This window comes from Gasterosteus aculeatus, chromosome 16 (genome assembly GCF_964276395.1).
Source record: "Gasterosteus aculeatus chromosome 16, fGasAcu3.hap1.1, whole genome shotgun sequence".
Taxonomy (NCBI): Eukaryota; Metazoa; Chordata; class Actinopteri; order Perciformes; family Gasterosteidae; genus Gasterosteus; species Gasterosteus aculeatus.
This window is the reverse complement of record NC_135704.1, coordinates 6,695,495-6,717,305: the sequence shown is the minus strand read 5'-3', so window position 1 is coordinate 6,717,305 and position 21,811 is coordinate 6,695,495. Positions and strand designations below refer to the sequence as shown.

The following is a 21,811-nucleotide window of genomic DNA, read 5'->3' as shown; positions in this document are numbered from 1 at the left end:
AAATGGGTTAACATTACGCCATGTTTGGTGAAGCCAGGAAAGTCAAAACATGCAGGGTACGGCAAGCATGCGTTACCGTTGGTAAGATAAAGTCAACTCACGTGGTCTTCAAAGTGCACTTTGACCAGGTTCTTGGCCGGCTGGCACAAGACCTTGCGGACTTTGCCGTAACGGCCAAAGTGCTTCTCCATGACGTCCCTCCTGTTGAGGTTTGGGGGCACATTCCTGCACTGGATGACGGTGCAGTCGGTGACAGGCATGCCACTCAGGCTCTCCGAGCTCTGCCTGCGCCTCATGGGGGTTGCGACGCCGAGGTTCGAGGCCGGGGCATTTGCTGAGTTTAAAGAGGGTTATAGACCGACGAAAGGATAAGCATATGTAGAAGATATGTACTCGCAATTCAGCAGGAAACACCACTGAAAAATTACAGTGCATAAAATTTCATAATTTATTTGGGTAGGCAAGAGTACATTAAGAGTCACGTATCATGTTGAGTTGCCTTTTCTAGTGCAAAAAGTTTTGAAAACATTCATACACCTCATACAAAATGTAAGCACACAGCATGTATTATTTGCATGTGTTACCTGACTCTTCAGCTCTTTCCAGCGCCTCCCTCGTCAGTAGTTGCACCGTTGGAGGTGCAGCAGGTACGTCGTCCCCCTGAGATTGAAAATCTTCCTTCTCCGTCTCCTTTGTGACCTCTCTGCGGAGACCACTTAATGCTTTCCCAAATAAACCTAATGGTGGAACACGGGACCGCATTAGGGGCCTCTTTGAAGGATGCCTTGGTGAATCTTCTTCCGCTGGAACATCCTCCTCCTCCTCCTCAGCTCCTGTGGCAGACTTCTCTGGGACAGCGCCGGGGAGCGTCGGCTCTTCCTTTCGCTTGGTGACTTTACCGAGTCGTGCGAACACACCCGTCTCTCCTGGGCCCGCAGGCCTGCTCCGTTTCCCCTCGGTACCAGTCTCCGCTCTGGCTTGGGCGTCACCGTAGGCTGGGGGCGGACCAACATTGGTTCCGCCAAAAAGGCTTTTCGCCTGGGGCTGGAGATCTTTGGCCGAAAAGCTGAAGGACGACGGGGTGGTGGGCTCGGCCGTAGATCCCTTGGTGGTCGAGCTGGAGGGAGCCGCCGGCTGGGAAAAGGTGAACTGCAGCGTGTTTAAAGGGGCGCCGCTATTGCCAGTTGTCAGTGCGTTGGTCTGGGCGGAGATCGAGGGGGCTGCGGCCGGCTGAGAGAAGCTGTAGCCCAGCGGCCCGGACGTAGCCCCGCCTGACAGCGAGAAGCCGGTGGCGGCGGGGTTGGTGCTGCTGCTCGTGATGCCGGCGCTCGTCTGGGACCCACTGCTGCCGAAAGTTGAGCTGGACATTGCTGTAGTTTGAGGGTTGGCGGGCTCGGGGCTGGCATTGAAGATGGGTTTGAACAGCGCCTCATTTGCTGGCTTGAAGGTGTAATTGGAGGGTACAAAGCCTCGGCTCTGGGTCACGCTCGGAGGGCCGCCAAATATGCCGGTGGAGACACTGATGGATGACGGCTGTCCAAAACCCATTGGCTGGGCTTGGCCTGAAGCAGTGGACGAGCTAGAAACCATCTGGGAAGTTCCAAACCCAGCGGGCTGCTGGCCGAAACCGGATGGTGGCGTGACGAATCCCGGGGCCTGCTGGCTGAAACCCGGAGTGTGCCCAAACGCCGACGGCTGACCAAATGAAGGAATTTGGCCGGAACTCGGGTTAGTTTCACCAGTCTGTCCAAATGCCGGAGCGGAACTGTTACCGAAGCCCGAGGCACTCATTCCTAATGGTTGCTGTCCGAAAGCTGGAGCGAGGCTCGCTGCGGGCTGCGCGGGCGCCTGTGCGAAGGCAGGGGTCTGTCCGAACAGGCTGCTTCCGTGAGGCGAGGCCTGAGTCGGCTGCCCGAACGCTGATGGTTGAAAGAAGCCCACAGATTGGGCCTGGTTGCTGGAGCCTTGCGGCCCAAATGACTGGAACAAGCCAGTCTTCGTGGCGTTGCTCGGGGCTTGGAAAGCTCCACTTTGGCGACTGCCGAAAGGATTGGACGGATTCATGGCGCAAATGCTAGCAGGGGTTTACAATCCTTGTTTTGTGTTTGTTTTTTAAAAGTAACGGTCCTCGTCCAGGCTTTCCAGCTGCACAAATGCACAAGACTGATTCCGTCTCTTGAGTATTTCAGTGTAATGCCCTATCACGTTTACAGTCAAGTCATGCTACGAGGTCAGTGACGAATAAAAAGAATTAGCTCGGCAGCTAGCATGAGCTAACAACACAAACATTGTTAAGTTATTCTATCCATTGCTTTGAAAAATATCACGTTCACAACAAAAGTCCTTCAAAAAATAACGCGATGATACGACAGAACTCTCACCCTTCAGAGTTTGTGTTTGCCATGTTGACAAACGTTGTTTTGATAAGTGGTAACGTTATGCTTTCAGAACCATTCTCTGACATCCGCTTCCGGTCCGACAGCTAATTATGTCCCCGTTAGACGCTACATCCATTTCCGCTTCTTCCAACGTTGCGGCCGATTCATTGCTCGAATAAACTGCCGGGGCACCGCTTTCCTTCGACGACACGACACGTTTAACTCCTCTCGAACAACCCAGATCCGGCTTAAATAATCCGTTTGGAGTCCTCCGTGTTATCGCGGTGTCACCTTGAATTCGGCCTTTCCCGGAATGGCTGGACATCGTTCGCGACTAACGCAAAGCTGACCAACCGATCTCTCAAACCCACCACAACAGAATTATCAGTCACGTTGAAAATGCCGGCCGTGGTCTGAGGTGGGTTATTTTTGTCTATGTCTCTAGGTTTTTTAATAGCCCTTTCCCCCTTCTCTTTACGCCGTTTTTTACAATGGGAGTAGTGCTGCGGAATCTCCAGAAGGTGGTGCCTCTCCGCCGCGCCAGACTGCGCAAGGATGTCGATACACTGAGGCACATTCTGGGCATCCCTAAGTTTGACCTGGGCATCGTTTGCGTGGATAATCACAGAATCCAGCACATTAATAACATTTACAGAAAGAAAAACGTGCCCACGGATGTCCTCTCATTTCCATTCTACGAGGTAAATATGAACTACTTCCGTGCGAACATGGGACAGAATTGCTCCTAAAGAGTATGAACTGGTCCAGAAGAAGCCGGATGGGATCTGTTGAGAGGGCGCGTGTGTGTGTGTGTGTGTGTGTGTGTGTGTGTGCGTGTGTGTGTGTGTGTGTGTGTGTGTGTGTGTGTTTGTGTGTGTGTGTGTGTGGGGGGGGGGGGGTCACATGGGGTCAACAACAACAACAACAGTGATCCGTTATTTAATGGACGTCCTGATCACAGCTTAAATGTATGTCCATGTCTTTTGCAGGACCTGAGGCCCGGTAAGCTGCCTTGCCCCCTTCATAGAGATGAGCTGAACCTCGGGGACATTTTCTTGGGGGTGGAGTTTGTGATGAAGCAGTGTAAAGAGGACTCCTTGGATCTGCACGGAACCCTCGCCGTGAGTAGCTGCAGCCCTTCACGCCATGTGAGCTTCCTGGGAATGCAAACTGTTCATTTCACAGACTTGTGTGTGTCGTGTTCGACCGTGTTATTGAATTCCACCTAGTGTCATGTCTTCAGGCGGCCTTCTCTTTTCAAGATGAACATTTTACTAATGGTGTATGTATGCAGTGACATGAAGTGTCCTCCTCTTCTGCCTCGTGTTTTAGGTCGTCACTGCACACGGCATCTGTCACCTGCTGGGCTACAGACACGAGACGGAGGAAGAATGGACTGAGGTCCGTATGGGCGATAATAAATCATTTTGTTAAAATTTTCTTAAAGATGAGACCAAAAACAAAAATAACTTTCGGTAAATAAGGGCGAGGCAGACATGTGAGAACAATCATGGTTAGATATGTTGTTGGCGGTAACAAAAGGAGAGCGGTTACTTTGAATTTGGGTGTACTGGTCCTTTAACTGTAAAATGTGTGCAAAGCAGCTGAAGAAAGCTATATGAATAAATTGCTTGTTTATCTGGTTTTGGCTGCTACCGAAAGTGATTTTCTTTTGGGCCAGATGATTTTATACTAATTAAAGTCTTGAGTGTTTTGTCCTACTGTAAATAAACAATGTACACTGTTTTTCAGATGCTGCAGAAGGAAAGTTACATTCTAAACGAGTACAACCGTCTCACAGGGCGAAACCTGGAGCCGCTGATGAAGAGATGCGGTCAGGATCGGTGAAGAGCACCTGCTGACTGTACCTTTGCACTACGGGGATTGTTGTTGTCGTCACTATCTTGACTGTATTCACTGTGGTTTTGTCTGTACAATCACACGCTACTGATTTTATGGACTTTAATCAGCTGGCAGTTTGACTGAATGTTTTCAAAAACAGGATGTGTTGAAGTTTTAAACATCAAATTAAAAAGTCTGTGCACTTTCACTGTAATATTTTATTAAAATCTGCTTCAGGGAGAGTCAGCTGTGTATGAAGGGTAGAAAAAAAGCTTTTCATTTTCACTTCACAAAGACATTTTACCCTCTTTACACAGCAATTGGGGCAGGACATTCAGGAAAGAGCCTTGTTTCGGAAATGGAAAGAATGACATAAAACAGGATCAATTTGCAACTTTACCAGCTGTTATAAACACAGGTATGAATGTTCTTTGTGCAACAGAATACTTCAAGAAAAGTCTAATAATGCACTTTCTTGAACAGGTTATCAAGAATATCGATTCGCCCATGTTTTACGATGCTATATCATGTAGATTTGTGAGAGAAGTTAAGGAAATGATTTGATGTGGTCTGAGTATTTCAACATTGCACATCAATCACAGAGTACTGAAATGTGATTTAATTTTTTACAGTGAAAAACAGCTGCCTAACCAGTGCGTAGTAAAAAAGCAAGCTCGCCTGATGGGAACTAGTTGAGAAGGGTTAACTGAGGGCTATGGTGTGAAATACTGGTCACAACGATGGGGAATTTAAAGGCTGCAGCTAGCTTTCCTGGTGCTGTTGTATTAATTGCTTCTTTTTGCCCTCAGCATATCAACCATAAGTTGCAATAAATAGAAAATCTGTTGGCTTTTTATCAAGGACAGTCGTACTTGCACAAACGTACTCAAAAGCAAAAAGTTTGTACGTATTTCAAAGTAAAGCTTGTTTACATATTTATAAAAGTTTATCTGGGAGGCACAGTCAAAATCCCCAAAAGAATAAAGTAGGCTTTACTGAACATATACTCCGTAAAAACAGGCTTTGTTGTTATGCTTACCGAGGTCTTTCAAATCCATCACACACACACACACACGTTCATAAGTCAAGCATAAAAAAACAGCCACACGCTCCTGACAGAAAGCTGATTCAAAATTGGCCAATTTGAGCCAAAACATAAATATTGCACCAAATGTACCCGCTAAATACAACACCCCTCTAACTCTATAATAGCTTATACTCCAACATAGAATATATCTTTATTTAGTTTATATGGGAAATAAAGGGTCTGCAGAAGATACAATCTATGAAACACCAGTAGCATCTGGTGTTTGGTAGTTGCATGTGAGCGAACGGCTTGAAAGTCAGAAAGTGTTTCAGGAAACAAAGAAAACGTTACATAACAGTTTGATAGAAATCATAGCTAAAGAAAAACTCCAGCCCCCAAAAGGTGGGAGAACAAATTTGATCCACTGAACATTAACTGCATTTCTGGCATTTTAAAGAGTCTGGAAAGTTTTAAGCCAGCATTTACAGGCGCTAATTTAGCAGGGCAGTTAGCGCGTCGTCGTGGAAACGAAGTGCCTGAATACTACCAAAAAACGGGGACGGCAATCAGTAGTACTCGGTTGTTGAGAGGAGAGCTTCAGCTAAGCAGAGGAGGTGCACGGCCAAAAGGTGTCCCACTCAGAGTGGCTGCAGGACGTTCCTTCCTCCCTCTACAGGGGCGTTGGCTCCAGCTCTCTCCATTTCAGACAGCTGCTCGAAGACATCCCTGAAGACACCCCGGGTAAAATAAAAATGTTTAAGTTTCAAAAGAAGAAAACCCAACTAGTGTAATTTCCACAAACACAGGTCAACATATTACAGATGGATTGAGTGGTTTCATCAATGGCTCAAATCCTTCACTGAAAATGCATTTAAAAAAGACCCACTTGTGCATGTAGAAGAAGATGTATCCGCTGCGGTCACGGTCTCGCTGCACAGCCGCTTCCTGTGTGCGGGACACGTCCAGGTCGTTGTAGGTCAGCCACGACTGCTTCTTCATGTCGTACACGTCACTGATATAATGGCCTATGGTGGAGAATAAAGTGTTTTGGATTGTATTTTTAGGTCATTACATTAAAATCACATGAAAACTTTGTACTCCCTAATCTTGCCAAAGATGTTGAGCACTCATCTCGTGAGGCGAAGAGTGGTTCGTCTGTCATCTCGACACACAACATCAAAATCTGGCGATGCGCTTCTATGTTTTGACATTTAATCTGGTGCCCGTAATGGTTTTTATAGTCTCTTTCAACAGAAGCTGTAAAACACTCATGCATTACTTCATATTACATACAGGCATGCATTAATGTTTTGACTTTCTTAATCAAGAGATGGACATTGAGACGCACCAATAAAACCTAAAATAAATACAAACGTTTTATTACAATAATGGTGACCCGATGTCGCCTGTACCCAATTCAGCTATTTGAGTCAGTATTGGTGCATCTGGAGAAAAGAAGCTCACCAGAAGACGAGCTGCTCCCAATGTGACTGACAACGCTGATGAGTCTGAACGAGTTGGCCACGTCTCCGCTCTGCGGATCACAACATTCACAATCAAGACCCCCTGAATCGAAGCGCCTCAGTGTGTCCATTATGAATACGGCTACTACTAATTTCATGGAGTAAATACATGTTACTCTGTTTATTACACAACAGTTGCTTTTTAGTTGATTGAGGATACAAAGTTTAAGAAAAAATGAAATAAAAGCTTTTTACTAGACACAGATAGAGAATTCCAGTGGTTTACAGCGGACGTCGGTACCTCAGCGTTCCTCTTCAGGTTCTCAGCCTCCGCTTCAGAGTACTCCATGTCCAGCACGTCTTCGTTGCCAGAATCCTCATCCGAGCACGGCAACTCAGGCAGAGAGTTGTTAAATTCTGTCGGGTGAGAAGGAGGTGTTGATCATGGCTATACGGCTTCTGACAGCTTTAAATCAAAGGTCTCCCAATTCCCGTGTCCCCCAGACATCACCACTACAGACAAAATAAGGATGACATGAAAGTCCTTCATAGATATCTACGAGCTGAGAGGTTTAGGGACGCCTATCGAGTCCCATGACGGTCTTCCCTTTCCAATATTTAGCTCAACCCTTCTGGCAGGATAGGATTTGAGGTCCTGTATGTTCATGACACCAGCATACCGGATAAATTCTCATCAAGACGCAAATGTGGGCAGAGGGTTCTTGTTTTTTTATTTTGCTTTCAAGCGATGCAGTCGGATACTCAACTTTCGATCCACCTCGGTTCATACCTTGCAAACTGAGCTCAGTGGCCCTCTTCAGATCGTCATCCTCCCTCAGCTCTTGGGCCTCCTGTGCGGGACGAGGTGGAGACGTGTTACATTCAACATTGCTCTTTCACTTGGGTCATGTACGCTGGGTGTCTGCCTGCCCATTAGTGGATTATCATGACATAATTGGTAAAAGGAAAAGAAGACATGCTTCAGAAAAATTAAGTATATTTGTCAGAAAGTACTGTAATCTAACACAAATTTTTTCCTGCCGTTATAAACACCTTACTTTATACGGGTGGATAGGAGGATTTAAAAAAAAAAAAAAAAAAAAAAATCATAATTTGGTTGAAAATCAGGTTTTTATTTGGCAGTTACCTTAGCGCCTACTTCTAGTTTGCATATTTGCTGCAGGTACTGTCATCAGTGTTGGAAGGAAAGGTGAGTAGAGGTCATGTGATCTTACGTGCTCCTGGAGGCTCTGAGCCAAAGCCTGCTGCAGCTCCTGTTCCTCTCTCTCCTGATCCAGACTGTACTGCTGGACCCAGTCCAGCTCACCTTGCTGCTGCACGCTGTCTGGAGTCTGGTTCTCCTTGTTCTCATCCATGGTCAAGTCAAGGGAATCCAGTACTTCTACACAACATCGACACCTTAAGTCAGTTACCATAACGACTAGTTGAGTTTTCTGCTCTTAAGAAACACCCAGATATCAGAGTTTGATAAGAATAATGTGTCTTGACCCAAGACATTTTGTGCGCTCAGGTTTTTGTGTCACAGATTTCATTGAAGAGTCGACTTATGCAGTACAAGCCATTACAATACATTTAACTACATTCACACATGATCCCTCAGTTAAACTGAAACTAATTTTAAAGACAACCTGACAACTGGACAGCCCCCCTCGAATAAACCCTCTTTTCTAGAATGTTGGACTACCTGAAGGCGGTTTGCTCTCAGTTTCCAGAAGATCTGTATGATAGGCCATGTCATGGGCATCTGTATCCCCAAACCCCGTGTCCGGGCTGCTGGATGGCTCGTTCTCCGGGAGGGGCGGAGCCGAGAGCCCGGCCTCTTGGCGACTCATCTCCAGCACGGCTGCCAGCATTTCGTCATCATTTATGCCACCGAAGTCTGCAGAATCTATAGTCGCTCCTCTCTGAGGACACACGGGGCCGTGTCTAAACAGCAACACGCAAAACAGGAGGCTGCGTCGTGATTGACCGGGCCCGTCAGCAGACGCTTACCTCCTCGGGTCGGTCGTCGTCATCAGGCGGACAGCTGCTGAGGCGTCGCTTGCGGCTCATGTTCACCTTTCTGCTAAGCTCTTCTTCACAGTCGGAGTCCAAGAGAATAGAGGTGGAGGTGGCCACTTTCGCCCCAATCCTCCTACATACAGTCACAGGCTTTGTATTTATAACAACAAAAACACTCAAGAGCTTTAGATAGATAGATAAGATACTTTATTGATCCCTCAAGAGGGAAATTTTGGTATCACAGCAGCATGTATTTACCAAAATACCTCCTGCCATTTACCAAAGCTCATGTGAGGCTGTGTGAGGTTTTTGAGATGGGTGTGAGATTGTCTTGTATTTGTTTTAACATTGGAAGTTCAACCTTAGCTGCAACATAAACTGCCACTTTACATTACATTAAATATTATTTATAATACGGGTAGATGAAATCCAGCATTCTGATTGGTTGAGTGTGAGTCATAGGGTGTGCATTATTTAACCATAATGTACAGCAGCTGTTCACATTGACCCGAGCAAACAGTTAGATCTTATTCGACAGTCAGTTGTCATTTGAGCTTTTAACTCGGTGACGTTTGCCGAAAAGTGACCGGAAACCCTGAAAATCATCAGTTTCGGGCAATGAGAGCTTTCGCAACCGATCTTGCTTTTTTGTTGTTGTTTGTCTGTTGCATAGCAACATACGGGGACTATTTTCTCTAGGCTACTGAAATGCGATACACAACGTTTGGTGGCTCCAATTATTTTATGCTGAAAGGCAGCGATTTACATACTATGTATAATGTTGCCGGAAACTATTCTAAAGGATAATATAATATAATATATATTCGAGTTCACTGCGGGATTATTGATATTGACGATAAAGTACAGCCTCTCAAGGATTAGAATCATTAATTAACCTGGCAGTACTTACCGGAGAGGTGCTGTGGAGGAGTTTACCAATTGAGATGTTTTCAGTGTTCTTGACCTTGAAAAGAAACATTAAAAATAGTTTTCAAACCACATCCGAATACCAACTCAAATAAAAGCCATTGTACCTAAAACCCCAGTGAATCATCCAAAAGCTGGGGATGTAGCTACCCACAATTTTATTTAACGGTGGGGAGGTTTCTTACATGGAGGTTTGGGAACTCCAGCCGAGACTTAAGGGGGGTCGCGTGGATTCAGTGCAGTGCGACAGCAGGGTCAGGTATCGAGGAATCACCACCTGCTGGCCCAGCTTGCTGTTCATCGACAGCTGAGCATTAAAGCTGTAACGTTTCAGGTGGAGGATGAGCACCCTGCGGGGAGAACAGATTCATCACAGACCAGAAAGTCGTTGCCGTCGTACCCGTTGTGGTTCTAATCTAGTGTCTCTGAAAAACACTAAACCGCAAGCATTTGAGGAATGAATGGGACACTGTTGTACTGTGCATTGTCCTCCCAATAGTCTGTGTGTAAATACCTGGGCAGTTTGCTAAATTTATGCATGACAGTCGCCGATTTCCCATTGCACTTCTCACACGAGTACTCGATTTCCTCCACCTACAAGAGGAAGAAGTAACATCCGTCACTTCACATTTTATCGTTACATATGTAGTTGAGGCCTGTTACTTACTAAATGGATATAACAAGCATTTATAGAAAGAGTAGACTAGAAGTCTTACCCTAAAAAAGAGGTCCAGGGAATCCTGAATGGAGCGAAGCGGGAGGGTTTTCTTTCGCCGCGGTAGGTCGATGGACAAGTCGTTGAACTGCTCTCGCTTGGTCACTACCTCGCCACATCTGCAGAATGACACAAAAGTATGAATGAACATTTATTTATTCCCCAGAGCCCCCGTCAGTTATTGTCAAATACACTACAAAGACACGATGGTACGCAACCAGGCAGAAGACCGGACTCACCCTTTGCAGGTGATAGTGTGTTGCACCTCGAACTCCATGTTGACCGCCACAGGGCAGGTGTAGATGCGGGAGGTGTCCGCCTCATCGCCGAGCTCCGCTTTGGCCGGAGGTGACGTCGAGGTGGCGTCCGGGACGCCCTCGCACGGCACGGAGGACGTGGAGGACGCCGCTGCTTCGTTTGTCCAGCTCTTGTTCATTTTCTCCACGTCGTCCTTCAACTGGTCCAAACACTGACTGAGGAACTCGTGAGCATCCTGGTTCACGAATACAAGATGAGGGTCATGTAGCCATCTCCACAGGCCCCACACTACAAGACGGTTCCACTGCTAAATACTCATTTCAAGAGGATGGAATTACATGCTGTGTTTAATATTTGTTAATTCTTTGGATTCATTTTTTAGTTTATTTTGACATAACTGATTGACATGTAAGCAGATACGAGCTCCACAAAAGAACACTTAGATTTTTCTGTGTGTGTGTGAGTGACATGGCACAACATTTGATCTATTGAGGCACTTGCTTGTGTAGCGACAGACAACAACTGCTCTGAATTCTCGAGGGACATCTTACATTCTGCATGTTTCCAGAGAAACGCTCCGCTGTGGACGAGATGGCACTCTTCACTTTTCTCAAGAGGTCCTTTTTTGTCTCCGGACAGCCCACGTCCTTCTTGACCATAAGGTGAGCAAAACGCCTGCAGGCAGTGAAGATATCACCCAAAACAAACCACTTTAAAAGGCCAGTTTTTAAAAAAAGAGTCCATTAACAACTACACAAATGAACAAATTGTTAAACAGAACGTGGTGAAGACCGTTTAACAAGCCGAAAGCACAGATCCAACTTGTGTGTCTACAGACTAGCGCAGTACCTCAGCAACGCATTGATGGGCAGCTTCTTCCATGGGATGCTCTGCCTCAGCATGTCGCTGGAGAAGGAAGGGAGGCTGAAGAGGGACTGCAGGATGGCGTTCATGTAGCAAGTGTTGCCCAGGTTGGAAAACCTGTGATACACGAATGACGGTAAATACACAAAGGGTGAAAAACACCCTAAAGATTTATGGCCTTGGATTTCAGATCTCAAACAACTCCTTCCAGGGCTTACGGAGATATTGCTGTCATGGTATTCTGAAAATGTCTGTTTTAAATCTTTAAAGAAAAGAGGACCAATGAGAGACATTTCTCTTCTTGATATTCTCTGGGCAACAATTGGGTTTCAGACACATACAGTCCGCTCAGGCTCACAAATTCTTACCCTTGCAGTGGGGGCTGAGGCTGAGCCAGAGTGGAGGGCCGCTGCTTGTTCCAGCCACCGTAGTCCAGAGAGGTGCGTACCTTCTTGAAGGGAGTGGAGTGATTGGGCAGCGTGAGGCTTCTCTTGGCTGCACTAATCTGAGCTGTACTGGATGGCCTGAGGTGGTTAGTAAAGGTTAGGCAAATGTTAATCACAAGAGATTTGATGCTGCAACTTGTACAAATTAAATGTATTGGATTTCATTTTGACAAACACAATAGCTTCAGTGTACATCCATTCAATTAATGTTCATTTGTGTAACACTATCGTTCACTGGGATAACACACGAGAATGTGTATGTAGAAGTAGATGTTTTCTGGGGGGGGTTTAGCCGACCACTATGGAAACTCACCTGTCCAGGAAAGAGTGGCTGTGGCTGTAGTCCTTAGTCACAGATCGGCTCCCGTAGAACGACGTTGGCTGAAGGGGAGATGAACCCAGTGAACCTACGGGCAAGTAAAGCATAAAGTCAATTTATGGTCTGGCTACACAGGTCAATTCTTCTCATTTTAGAAATTCTACACAAATTTGTTTACAGTAAAATGGGTTGAGCATCTTAATTGTTTTTAAAAATGGCAACTGGCGTGATTGCAGTGTCGGCAAGCAAAAGCTGATGCCTGGTTACCAAGGTGGAAACAATTTGTACAAGTTTGTAGTGAGGTAAATACAAGCAATACACAGGCAGCAACATATAAATGGTGTTGCTGCTGAGTCGTGGACGTTTACCCGGGGTCCTGTTTTCTTCTGCCTGCTTCAGCTTATCTTTGCAACTTAGTAGAAACTTCCGGGATGGATCTGAAGTGGCCTTGTTGTTGCTAAGGACAAGGACAGAGATTTGGGGATGTTAATGGACTGTAGTTAAACGTAAAAACATTTCAGATGACTTCTACGATCTACAAAAATTCTACCTATCCAATGAAAACCGCTATACATGGAAATGAAACATTGTGGTTTAGTTGTGTTTACCAGATGAAGGGAAAGAAATACCAAAAACCCATTTACAGAGTCTGACAAAAGGTTTCAGGCCCTTCCATGTGCATACGACGACCACTAAAGCCCAGTCTGAGCAGGGACACGTGCTGCTTTTACCTTGAAGAGTCATTTTCCTTCGGGTAATCCTCAGTCAGGTCACTTTCCGAATTCAGGAGTCTCTTTCTTTTCTCGCTCCTGAAAAACAGTGACATAGAACAATTCATGTTCCAGGGCTTAATTGACCACTTCTAAACTGGACTTAAATAATGACGGGTCAGAGTTCTTTGTTAGGACAACGGTGACATACAGGAAGACGGCCACATGGAATACCGGCAAAGGGCCTGTAATCAGTAGATGAGCTCCACTGTAAAGATGCCAAGCTTCACCGCCTCATCCAATTGACATAATTTGCATATCAACAGCTACATCAATTTCCATCGTACCTGTTCTCTGAGAGGCCTGTGCGAGTGGGAGTAGAGGCCGCTCTACTCGGGCTGCCCAGGGGTTTTCGAGGCGTTTCCTCTCGAACTTCTGCACTCTGCCGCCTCTGTGTGGTCTGTAAGACGCCGTAGAGATTTCAGTCAAACGGGAGTGAACACTTCTCTATATTTAAAGTTAAAAACCTGAGGTTTTCTTGTTTACCTGTCTCTCTGCTGAGGGACTGGTCTCATTTTTCGCAGAACGGTTGAAGAGCACACTGAAGTTTGCACTTCCATAGGATGATTTTAGAACTGCAGGTGAATAAAAAAGGAATTACGACAAGTTGTTCTTTGAAGTTTAAGTCTGTGTGAATCCCGCCCCCCCAAAAAACGGCTTTTTTATTGAGATACAGGTTGAATTTGGATGTTTTCAGTCAATTGGCTTTTTTGTTTCTATGTTGCCAGAGTGGTGCCACAATTGGGACTTTAATACAATTAATCAATGGCAATGTTTAAATGAGACCACAGCAATTACCTAAAACATCAGGGAGAGTATTGAAAAAATTAATTATTTGTTTTCCTACTTTATATTAATAAATAGAAAAAAGTAGCAGTATATGCTGTAACGTTTTCCTGGTATTTGATTAAATATTTGCAACCAGATATTTAAAATAATTGACGTCGCTCAATTGAGGTCAGGACTCCTTTTTCGATATAAATAACAAAACGGCTTGTTTTTTATGGAATTGGTGCCAGATCATCAGAGAGAGGTTCAACGTTCTGGTGTTATCTTCTTGGAAGAGACAACTTTTTTTTAAATAGAATGCCGCTATGCAGTATCAGGATAACTTTCATCAGAAAATTCACAAACGTGAATTTGAATCAGATGCAACAGAAGTTTCATGTATGGTCTGATTTGACCATTCTTTAATTAACTCAGAATATGTCAACTGAAAAAAACAATAATAATTGACGAAAAGAAAAGTGTTCATTGAAATATAAGTAACTAACTCTAGCAAAGCGGAACCCTGCTAAATTAGAAACCCTGGTTGTCAATATGATGAATAGATATTAATTTAATTTGGTTTCCATCAAGCTGGGAACCCTCCACAAAGCTTTGGAAGTTCTCAAAATGAGTAGTGGTATAATTACTTGGCTTTCCCAGTTTCAGTCTTTCCAGGTATTCTTTAGTCTTCTGAAGCAAAGTCGGAGGCATCTTGTCGAAGATGATGACATTCCTGTCCTTCAAAGTCAGGTGGAGTCGGCTCAAATTCTGAGTCACAGTCTTCAAGTTCTGGTTTAGCTGAGGGCCAAAAAATAATACTAGATTAGTTTTTCTAACGCAAACAAAAAACACCAAATCCAACAGCATTTCAGCGCAACCAACAGCATTGACTTCAATTTACCAGTCACCCCTTAGCTGTTGTGAAAATGTTTCAGCAGTGCTCAGGACAAACCCTGAATATAGATACATTTTTTGGATTATGGTTTTACTTATTTAGTTTTCTATAAATAATTTATGCAAGTTAATACATTTCATTTATTTATATTTTACGTCATTAATGCTCACAACCCCTTGTCATGGCGGCTTATCTTAGTAACAAACGACCATCAAACACCTTGCATCCATACCTACTGAAACATTCACAACTGCTTTCATGACATTTTTACAGATGAGAAGATGTTCCTTGTGCTCTTGAAAATATTCAAGTGCTGGATCTCAAAATGTCACAATGAAAAGTGCAACAAATGCACTGCAGTTTCCACAGTTGCACCAGTTTTTGAATATGCACAAACTGAACAATACCTGAAAGGTTTTGGAGGCTCTGCCACAGGTGAATCTTATATAGAGGTTGACTTTGTTCTCCTTTTCCAGAATCTCATAAGTTCCCTCTCTCCATCTGGTGGCGCCGACATCAGAGTTCTCTAAGCGGATCTTTACAGCGCCGCCGCTGGAGAGCTTGGGCACTATGGTTGACATGGCTTACTGTGCAGTTGGTGCACTTTGGAGGCTGGGACCTGTGATCAAACAAACCCTATACAAGAAAGAAATGAAATAATCAATGTGATTACAACACAGTGCGTCATTTAGAGCCCACCGTCTGTGATTGCTTTTAAGAGATTAGCTGTCATGTCATCAGTGCCACGGATTTACCATTGCTTCACAGTGGCAAGAGTCAGCTCAATGATAAACAATGCGAATTACAAATGAACACGAACATTTACGGTACATTGCACGGCTTAAAAAAAAAACCCACCAAAAACATTTTGCAATATGTGTGTCACCCAGAAGATGACAAACGTTAATAACGCAGTTCAACCAAGCTGCTACGGCACAACGTTTTACTACTGAGGGCTGGTTTAAAGTCACAACAAACTCCGCATGCAGCATTCGTATGCAGCACAACAGTTACACGGCACACTTTAGAGTGGACGGCACACTCCCAGGAACTCACGACACTTCTGCTAGCTGGCTAGCAGTTACGATACGAGTCAACGTAGCACCGGACTGCATTAGCCATCAAACTAACCAAATGGCCATTCAGAACCGCGGCAGCGAAAATGACCGAGAATGCGCGACACCGAGCGAGCAGCGCCCCTTGCTTAACGTTAGTTTAGGAAACGAAAAAATAAACGGTCACAAAAAAGAACCGGCTCGGGGCGAATAACGTAGGATATAGATGTCGTCCCTTCATCTACAAACGCTGAATGGAGGGGAGGCCGACATTAGCAAGTCGGCTAGAATGCTAGCGGGAACTAGCTAGCGGGCTAATTTGCCTGGTTGTAATTTGGTGATGAAAACACTCTCACAGTTTGATTAAAGCGTCATAGATCTTTACCTATCGGTGATACGTGGTCGTCTTGAAACTTTTGAATCACGGCAACGTCTTCGTGGGTCCGGCGAGGGCGCAAAGTTTGTTTTGCCGGCATTCACCTGCTCCCCAATACGTATGTTGTTGACAGTGACCCGCGCACGACGCTCCGCAACACTGCGCGATGATGGCGGGAATGTGAAAATTGACAACGGAAATGGTCCCCGAGAACGACTCCGATACTCTCGCGATATCTTGTCGACTTGTATTTAGGTTGGTTGGCTTGCCTCCATTGCCAACAAAAACTACCCTCTGGATAATGTTATTTGATGAGTAGACTTCAATTTATCGAGCCCGCTCTCGATACGGAAAATATTAACGCGTTGTTAGTTTAATATTGTCGGGAAGTTATGTTTTTTGTGATGTTGAGGATCGCGCGTAACTACTGGATACCATTTGACAAGACATTTAACGCTAACGTTAGCAGCTAGCTCGGGCTAGCAGTCGTTGCTTGCGTGTTTGTTTCGCCAAGTTAGTTCCGTTGCAGCCACATTAGTTCGCTACTGCACCGCACATCATCTGATACAGTAGTTTTAACAACTCTTTGCGACCCCCAAAGCGCTTCAGAGAATGCTGGCGACGGGAGCAGTGAGTATCCAATATCAGTGTATCAACCGTATTAGCACACGTTTTTCTTTCTTTCTTTCTTTTTTACAATCTCTTTTAACGTCGTCTTTAGCTTTGATTGTAACTCTTTCATCTAATCTTTTCCTGCATGTCCGGCAGTATTAACGTTACACATATGGAGTATCCTATTCCAACTTTTCATTGAAGTTTTATCATTTTACACATTTATATCAAATGGACATTTTGTAGATGTTCTTTGTACCACATGTGTATATAAAACATATATTTCTCATAACATGGTTGAATATGTGTATAAATTATGTGGTTGCGTTTTGTCCAGTTGTCACAATCAGACGTATCGAGATAAATAGGTTACGTTGTTATGATTAGCCAAATGGCCGATAGTCAAACTCCTGCGTCTTTTCTCCCACCTTCAGGAATCAGGAAACATTTATTACCAAAATATGCCAAACATACAAGGAATTTGTCTTGGCGGTTAGTGCGCGACAGTAGACAGACAAGACAGCAGTGCACAAGTTATAAAATAAAGTAAAATGAAATGCTAATGCAATGGGTTAGTAGAATAAGGCTATGGGTTAGCCTTATTCTACTAACCCATTGCATTAGCATATCATTTTACTTTATTTTATTACTATTTTATTACCTTCACGTTGATGTGCCTGTCTTAAGCTTTCCTGCACGGTGATGCTTGATGCGTTTGTGCATTGTGCTCTCTTTCCTTTACAGGCTGTTACTAACGTGACAGCTCTGGCTCAGGTAGACCGGGAGAAGATCTACCAGTGGATCAATGAGTTGTCCAGTCCGGAGACCAGAGAAAATGCCTTGCTGGAGCTGAGCAAGAAGCGCGAGTCGGTGCCGGACCTGGCCCCCATGCTGTGGCACTCCTGCGGCACCATCGCGGCCCTGTTGCAGGTATGACCCCCGTCCCGTCCCTCGCTGTGCCGTTTGGGATGATTTGATCTGCTCTACCTGCTGTCTTATTGTACGAGATATGTTTAACCGATTTCTTTCTTCCTCTTAAATAGGAAATAGTGAACATATATCCATCTATAAACCCACCTACGCTTACAGCTCACCAGTCTAACCGAGTGTGCAATGCCCTGGCACTACTGCAGTGTGTCGCCTCACACCCGGAGACCAGGTAATAGGATCTTTTTTCAAATGGGGGGAAAAAAGTGTTTTGTTGTAGATGGTTTTGTTTCTTTTAATGCTGAGGACCACACGCTGTCTTTAGTCTCTTTTGTCTGTAAAATCCATGAAGTATAAAGGAACCTTGTAGCTCACCACTGATATTTACTATTTCAGAGTTATTTAAGTTAGAGTTACAACTTCGGGGGGTGGTAGTAGTCTGCCGCCCAGGGACGGGGAAGTGAGTGGTAGTCAGTCTGGTTTGAGCGCAACGTGCGCGCATACACAGACTTATTGGCGCACGTGTCTGCATTTTTTCAGGCTGGGCCCAGTTATAGTTCTAGGGGAAACAGTGCTAATTACTTTGTATAAGAGTTTGGTCATGTTTATTCAAATGTCTTTTATTTCTTTCACCAGATCGGCCTTCCTTGCTGCTCACATCCCTCTTTTCCTTTACCCCTTCCTGCACACTGTGAGCAAAACACGTCCGTTTGAGTACCTGCGGCTCACCAGCCTCGGAGTCATCGGTAAACTTGGCTCATGCGTTTTTATTTCTGGCACGATGGTTCTTTGCATTAATCTGGTGTCGGCGTTAATCAAGCTGTCTTTCTGTGTTGGCGGCAGGTGCCCTCGTCAAGACCGACGAACAAGAAGTGATTAACTTCCTCCTCACCACTGAAATCATCCCTCTGTGTCTCCGCATCATGGAATCGGGGAGTGAGCTCTCCAAGACGGTACGTAACTGTTCCAGCTGCTTTTATAACACTGCTAACTGACCTGTATGTTGTTTTACAGCAATCAATTAATACTTATTTGTGTTTTCCCGGTCACACTTTTTAGTAGTGTCTTTTTTTTCCTTATACAAAAAAACATAGCCGATGTGATCACTTTTTTCTTCCAAACCTCTGCTTTTATTTATCCTTGTGTGTGTGCATGTATAACTGTTCCTGTGCCTAATGTGTCGCAATGTCAGTTAAAATGTCCCCATCCTTCACTTCCCTTTGTCTGGCAGGTTGCTACTTTCATACTGCAGAAGATTTTGTTGGATGACACAGGGCTGGCCTATATATGTCAGACGTATGAGCGCTTCTCCCACGTAGCCATGATCCTTGTAAGTGTTTTGAGAAACATCAAATTACCGTTCTGAGGCTCTCTGTGACATTGGGCCCAACGGTCACAACGGCACATTCATTTTGTTTTTTCTTACAGGGAAAAATGGTGCTCCAGCTTTCTAAAGAACCTTCAGCTCGCCTGTTGAAGCACGTTGTCCGCTGCTACCTTCGCCTCTCAGACAATCTCAGGTAGAGGCGCGTTCACTGACGCAATGTATTGTATGTCGTCACATTTTTTGACTTTGCTCTTCGTTGACTGGTAATTTGTGTAAGATGGGTTCAATTCGCTCACAGGGATGTCCTAATATCAATTTCACTACAGGAGTTACAGTGCCCCCCCCGGATTGAATTGTAGGGGAAAGACCAACCAGACTGAGAATATGACTGAAGCGTTTAATTGTCAGTATTTGCCACCTGGAGGAGCCATTGCGCCTTCCAGCGTGAGGTGGTTCTTGGTACAACGGCATGGCAGCTCTGCACTTAATGTTTATACACTAATTATTTATTAGATAATGATCTGCTTTAAATAATTTGTGGTTACAGCCTTACAGTTGTTTACAGATCATGTTTAAGTCCTAATAAAACAGTCTGGTCTGAGAAACCTCAATCTTCAGAGTACAACAGCAAGGAACACTTATCGATGTCCGTAAAAAGTTGGTCACTTGCTCGCTGCTTTCACAGGAAACGCGGTAATATGCAGAATCAAATAGAATCTCTCACATAATTAGCTCCAGGTGATTATACACTAATGAAAACATAATTATGCTTATGTCTGCTCATATTTCCCCCCAAATAATACATACTAGTCTTTTTGAGGTTTACTGATCATTAGTATATCGACCTAAGAGGTCAAATAAAGCCCATCACAGCAAATATCCCTTTTAGATACCATTAATGAATTTTTGCTCACCGGCGACTGTGCCTAGTAGTATTCCAAAGTTCAAATAGTACAAATAGCTCAGCAATTTCATTAGCCATCGTCTTTGTTGTAGGGAAAGGGTTGATTTGCTACAATTTATTTGAAGAACTAGATTTACAATCCTTTCAACTTTTAGATGCCCATTATAAACATCCAAATCAAGACTACATAAAATGTGTGTGTGTGTGTGTGTGTGTATGTACAGTCGCCAAATCTCCTGCTCTTATACGTTTGTGAAGCTCCTTTTGTATGAAAACCTCTGCAACTGATAAAGACAAAGAAAAGGAGCTCGTTGCATGAGGACCAATGGACCTAAACGCAACACGTCGTTGTCTTCCTCCGCTTGGTCGCAATGCTCTTGCTCACGTCCCACAATATCTCCTAGTCCTTTATTGTTTCCACTGTGAACCTTTCACTCCCGTACGTCTTACATCACCAGTTTTTGTCTTTTGTGTGGTTGCGCTTTCGTGTTTTCCTACACCCTTTATCACAAGCCTCCACCTTTCGCGTGTGTTCGCGCGTCTATGCTGCTTAGAGACAAGTGTACGGTGGCCGGGAGGGGAAACCGTACGTGAGGCTTGAGAACCCTGCAATGAGTCTGTTGTTTGAGAAAACAAAGCAGGCAGGTCCGCATGGATCTCTGCTGGCCGACCGTCTGCCCAACAGCCCTGAGCTGATAAACGGATCCTCATCTCCAAGCACGTCTTGAACCGGCCGCGCTGAACTCCCTGAAGTGCCATTGAAAAGGACTATGAGACAATAAAAAGATGAATGTATGTATATAGAATTCCACCCGCCGAAGTGGCCGGTGAGAGTGACTGCTTCCCCCGCCACGGCCAAATTCTACCCGCCTTTGGCAGATGTGCGGCTGCTCATGTCAAGCCCTGCATGTCAGGCAATCTTATTGCAAAAGAGGGTTCATACCCAACATGTATATTGGTGTAACAGGCAGGAGAATAATCATCCAACACCTAAACATACAGTCGTGATCCACTCTAGTTCGAGAAGTAAAGGCTTCATGTAAAATGTGATTTACCTGCTGCTTCCCGTGGTGAGACGTCCAACACCAGGTGCTGTCTCTTCTCGCATCGAGACGTTGACTTGTGATATGTGTGGTGTTCGTTCCCCAGAGCCAGAGAAGCCCTGCGTCAGTGCCTGCCGGACCAGCTGAAGGACAGCACCTTCGCCCAGGTGCTGAAGGACGACACCACCACCAAGCGCTGGCTGGCACAGCTGGTGAAGAACCTGCAGGAGGGGCAGGTCACCGACGCCAGGGGCATCCCGCTGGCGCCGCAGTGACGAGGACACGCGCGTGTAGTTTACAGCTGACACAGAAGGACTCTCGTCACGGTGTGGATTTTGTATTTTTTGCCCAATGAGGCAGTAAGACGAAGGGAAGGACATAATGGAGAAAGATTTGCGTTTGGGTCACACCAGTTGTTGTTTTATTTTTCTTCTGCCAGTATGTCGCCTCCACACATCCACAAATCTGTTTTTTAAGAGCCTGACTGATACATACAGATGTTTGCGTAAAATGTAAAACCAATAGTGATATATTGGCTTGTATTTGTCTCTGACATTGATGTGCAAAACGAAAGATATGTCAGAGTATATTTTACTGTTTAATAAAATACCTCACTATGAAAACGATAAAGTGATAACTTGGTATGTTAAAATGCAGCCTGTAAATTGTTGATTGCTGCATTTCACCATTTACCTGGAGGTCTGTCAGCATATCACTTCTGATGTATTGATAGGCTGCTATTGGTTATTAACACCAGCATCTCGGTCAGCTCTCGCTTTTCCCCGTTCATCACTAACGTTCTGTAACATTCCACTTCAAGTAGGAACAAGGAATTTTTGCTTCTCGCATTTCAAATAAGACTTTTTAATCTTC

At 44.7% G+C, this 21,811-nt stretch overlaps 4 protein-coding genes across 5 annotated transcripts in view; 2 read left to right on the top strand and 2 right to left on the bottom strand.

Annotated features, from left to right (window-relative positions):
- mcm3ap (minichromosome maintenance complex component 3 associated protein) overlaps window positions 1-2,490 on the bottom strand; it is a 13,446-nt gene extending 10,956 nt beyond the window's left edge. The window contains exons 1-2 of the mRNA XM_040201830.2: window positions 585-2,490; window positions 102-334 (exon numbers count right to left, since the gene is read on the bottom strand). Coding sequence (XP_040057764.2) covers window positions 102-334; window positions 585-2,064 — 1,713 coding nt within the window. The 5' untranslated portion in view covers window positions 2,065-2,490. The remainder of the gene's footprint in view (window positions 1-101; window positions 335-584) is intronic.
- On the top strand, window positions 2,483-4,426 carry ybey (ybeY metalloendoribonuclease). Of its 2 annotated transcripts, none has more exons than XM_040201934.2 (4): window positions 2,483-3,079; window positions 3,368-3,499; window positions 3,711-3,779; window positions 4,131-4,426. In XM_040201934.2, the coding sequence occupies exons 1-4, from the start codon at window positions 2,870-2,872 to the stop codon at window positions 4,224-4,226; spliced, it is 507 nt and encodes a 168-aa protein (XP_040057868.2). In that variant the 5' UTR covers window positions 2,483-2,869; the 3' UTR covers window positions 4,227-4,426. The 2 variants fall into 2 exon arrangements, with proteins under 2 accessions (XP_040057868.2, XP_040057867.2); XM_040201933.2 differs by having other exon boundaries at window positions 3,368-3,526.
- usp37 (ubiquitin specific peptidase 37) lies at window positions 4,424-16,307 on the bottom strand. Its single transcript, XM_040201865.2, has 24 exons — window positions 16,135-16,307; window positions 15,102-15,330; window positions 14,447-14,597; window positions 13,518-13,606; window positions 13,319-13,431; window positions 12,993-13,070; window positions 12,630-12,718; window positions 12,256-12,349; window positions 11,865-12,020; window positions 11,482-11,613; window positions 11,184-11,307; window positions 10,614-10,867; window positions 10,376-10,493; window positions 10,174-10,253; window positions 9,845-10,009; window positions 9,643-9,696; window positions 8,724-8,865; window positions 8,416-8,635; window positions 7,946-8,112; window positions 7,501-7,561; window positions 7,012-7,127; window positions 6,712-6,781; window positions 6,134-6,272; window positions 4,424-5,973 (listed from the first exon to the last, which is right to left on the bottom strand). Exons 2-24 carry the CDS (start codon window positions 15,273-15,275, stop codon window positions 5,886-5,888), a joined length of 2,874 nt encoding a protein of 957 aa, XP_040057799.2. The 5' UTR covers window positions 15,276-15,330; window positions 16,135-16,307; the 3' UTR covers window positions 4,424-5,885.
- On the top strand, window positions 16,288-21,811 carry cnot9 (CCR4-NOT transcription complex subunit 9). The gene is made up of 8 exons (XM_040201920.2): window positions 16,288-16,755; window positions 17,482-17,667; window positions 17,781-17,896; window positions 18,301-18,410; window positions 18,508-18,617; window positions 18,896-18,994; window positions 19,093-19,184; window positions 21,045-21,811. The coding sequence occupies exons 1-8, from the start codon at window positions 16,738-16,740 to the stop codon at window positions 21,211-21,213; spliced, it is 900 nt and encodes a 299-aa protein (XP_040057854.1). The 5' UTR covers window positions 16,288-16,737; the 3' UTR covers window positions 21,214-21,811.